We start from the raw sequence: 2,781 nt of genomic DNA on the forward strand, positions 1-2,781 counted from the left end.
CTTGGACCAATGGGCGTCTGTGGTAGAGACTGGATCGAGTTTTAGTTAATCCACAATGGGTGCAGTTCTTCGGATCTTCTTGTGTTTCTCATCTGGGTCGTGATCACTCTGACCATTGTCCTTTATTAGTGAAATGTATGATGAATTTACAGTCGAAAGGATGCTTTAGATTTCTAAATGTGTGGGTAAGGCACCACAACTTCAAAAATGTGGTTCGGGAGTCATGCGATCAACCTATTCAGGCGGTGGGGATGCAAGGTTTCTTCAAGTAGTCAATGAGACTACAGCAGACATTGCAGGAATGGAATGCCAATATTTTTGGTGACGTGGGTGCTGCTGTGAAAAGGGCAGAAGCCGAAATGATGGAATGCCAGAACACATATGATTTACAGGGAGGTGTGGATGCGCGACTTAAGTGGAGTGAAGCCATTGCAAAGCATGCGCGGCAATTGGCTCTTGAAACTGAATATTGGAGACAAAAATCATCAATCAAATGGATTCAAGCCGGTGGCACAAATACGATTTTTTTTTCCATGCAGTAGTGAAGCAGAAGAGAAATAGGAACTTCATTGCTAGAATTCAATGTGAGGATGGTGCATGGTTGGAAAATCCAGCAGATATCTCACGTTTGGGAGTGGAGTATTATGCTAAGCTCTTTGGCTATGATTCAACATTCTAGCGGCATGGATATTATAAGTACGACTTCCCCAAAGTTTCATCAACTTCTTTGCCAGCTTTGAAGGCTTGTCCATCAGAACAAGAAATCAAGGAAGTTGTTTTTTAGATTGACAAGGATAGTGCTGCAAGGCTTGATGGTTTCTCATCATTGTTCTTCAGTGTTGTTGGGATATCATTAAGGATGATTTAGTCAGGCGGTTCAGGAATTTTTTCAAGAAGTAGCACAACCTAGAGGATTTACTAGTACATCCATAGTTCTGATTCCCAAGAAGTAGGGGGCAATTCGCTGGAGAGACTTCCGCTTCATTAGTTTGTGCAAAGTCAGTTCCAAGATTCTATCTAAGATCCTGGCTAATCGTCTCACCGTCATGTTTTCGTCATTAATCGGACCTTATCAAATGGAGTTCATTCAAGGGCGTAACATATCTGAAAATATTCTAATAGCTCAGGAATTAGTGTTGGAGATTGACAAGAAGTTGAGGGAACCCAACCTCTTCTTAAAACTAGATATGGAGAAAGCTTATGATAGAGTAGATTGGACTTTTCTCATGCATATGATGAGGGAATTTGGTTTTTTCACTACATTTATTGATTTGTGTTTAGAACTGTGTCTAATAACAGGTTTTCTGTGGTTATCAATGGCATGGTTGGCGGCTTTTTTAAATCCTTCAGAGGTATTAGACAAGGGGATCCCTTATCCCCTGCTCTTTTTGTCATTACATTCGTGGATGAAACGATAATTTCCATACGGTTGTCAAGGAAATCCCTAGCAGGGGTTAAGAAATTATTGGATTACTACCAGGCGGTTGCAGGACAAAAAATTAATATTGGGAAGAGCTCCTTCTTTTGTTCTCACAAAGTCTCTCCAGCTAAAATTAGAGTGGTGGCTGGCATTACAGGGTTTCAATGGGAGAAATTTCCGTTTAAATATCTTCAAGTGTCTTTGTTTAAAGGTTGGAATAGGTGAGATTTACTTGAGGTAATCTTGGGAAAAATACAAGCAAGGGTGACGGTCTGGAATAATAATTTTTTGTCTATCGGTGGAAAACTGATCTTGATAAAGCATGTACTAAATTCTATCCCTATATTTTTGCTCCAAGTACTGCAGCCTCGCCAGACAATTGTGAAACAGCTAGATAGGTTGCTCAATAAGTTTTTGTGGGATAACTGGGGTGACGCACGAATGCATTGGAAGTCCTGGGGTAACCTTTGCTTCCCGGTTCAAGATGAAGTCTTGGGTTTTAGATCGTTTAATGATATAGTAGATGCATTTAGTATGAAGTTATGGTGGAAATTAAGATGCAATGACTCTATTTGGGCCTTATTCATGTCTCGGAAGTATATTAGGCACGCGCATCCAATGGATAGTTTTTCAAGGGTAGGGTCTCCAACTTGGGGGCGGTTACTTCAAATTCGACATAAAGCTGAGGAGCACATCTTTTGGCAATTTGGTCAGGGAATGGTTGACTTTTGGCGGGATAAATGGGTTACTAACGAATCTTTGTATTTGGTATGTGGGAAGGATAACCCTCCCATTTCGTTGGTGGGCGAATTTTTCTTACATGATTCTTGGAACAGGGACAAATTAACCTTGGTTGTTCCTGAATACTTAGTGGAACTAATCTCTCAGTTGGTCTTCAAGCCTATGGAGGGTGATTTGGCGGTGTGGAATTTATCCTCCACGGGTAAATTTACGACTTCTTCGGCTTATGATTTCTTGAGGAAAAGGAAGGCGGAGTCCATGGTATCTCATATTATTTGGTCTCCGCTTGTTCCTAAGAAGATGGCTTTTCTCTCATGGAGGATTTTAAACAAATGCTTGCCTACTGATGATGTGTAGCTACAAAAGGGTTTTCCAATTGTCTCGCATTGTGTTTGTTGTTCCACATGTGAAACATTAGACATATATTCTTTGACAGTCCAAGTGCTCTACAAGTCTGGTTTACTACGGTCAGATTTTTGGGTTGGTGGAAATTTCGTCTATGTGTTTGTCTACTACCTTGATGACTTGGTATTTATCTGCACCTTCAAGGAGGGTGGATCATATTAGATGTGCAGTTCCGATGATCATTTTATGGTTCCTCTAGTGTGCTAGAAATCAAA

General features: G+C 40.7%; 1 protein-coding gene across 1 annotated transcript; it reads left to right on the top strand.

Moving 5' to 3' along the window:
• The first annotated feature begins 275 nt into the window (after positions 1–275).
• LOC140036382 (uncharacterized) lies at positions 276–2,518 on the top strand. Its single transcript, XM_072077769.1, has 3 exons — positions 276–396; positions 1,300–1,352; positions 1,787–2,518. The coding sequence occupies exons 1-3, from the start codon at positions 276–278 to the stop codon at positions 2,516–2,518; spliced, it is 906 nt and encodes a 301-aa protein (XP_071933870.1).
• Positions 2,519–2,781: the final 263 nt, after the last annotated feature.

Source organism: Coffea arabica, chromosome 2e (genome assembly GCF_036785885.1).
Source record: "Coffea arabica cultivar ET-39 chromosome 2e, Coffea Arabica ET-39 HiFi, whole genome shotgun sequence".
In the NCBI taxonomy this organism is placed as follows: Eukaryota; Viridiplantae; Streptophyta; class Magnoliopsida; order Gentianales; family Rubiaceae; genus Coffea; species Coffea arabica.

Bases quoted from the DNA above. Each gene is read 5' to 3' on its own strand.
- LOC140036382 (XM_072077769.1), top strand. From the start codon at position 276: ATGAGACTACAGCAGACATTGCAGGAATGGAATGCCAATATTTTTGGT. The intron at 397-1,299 runs GTGTGGATGCGC...GTCTAATAACAG, and splicing joins CACATATGATTTACAGGGAG to GTTTTCTGTGGTTATCAATG. The intron at 1,353-1,786 runs GTATTAGACAAG...CAAGTACTGCAG, and splicing joins CTTTTTTAAATCCTTCAGAG to CCTCGCCAGACAATTGTGAA.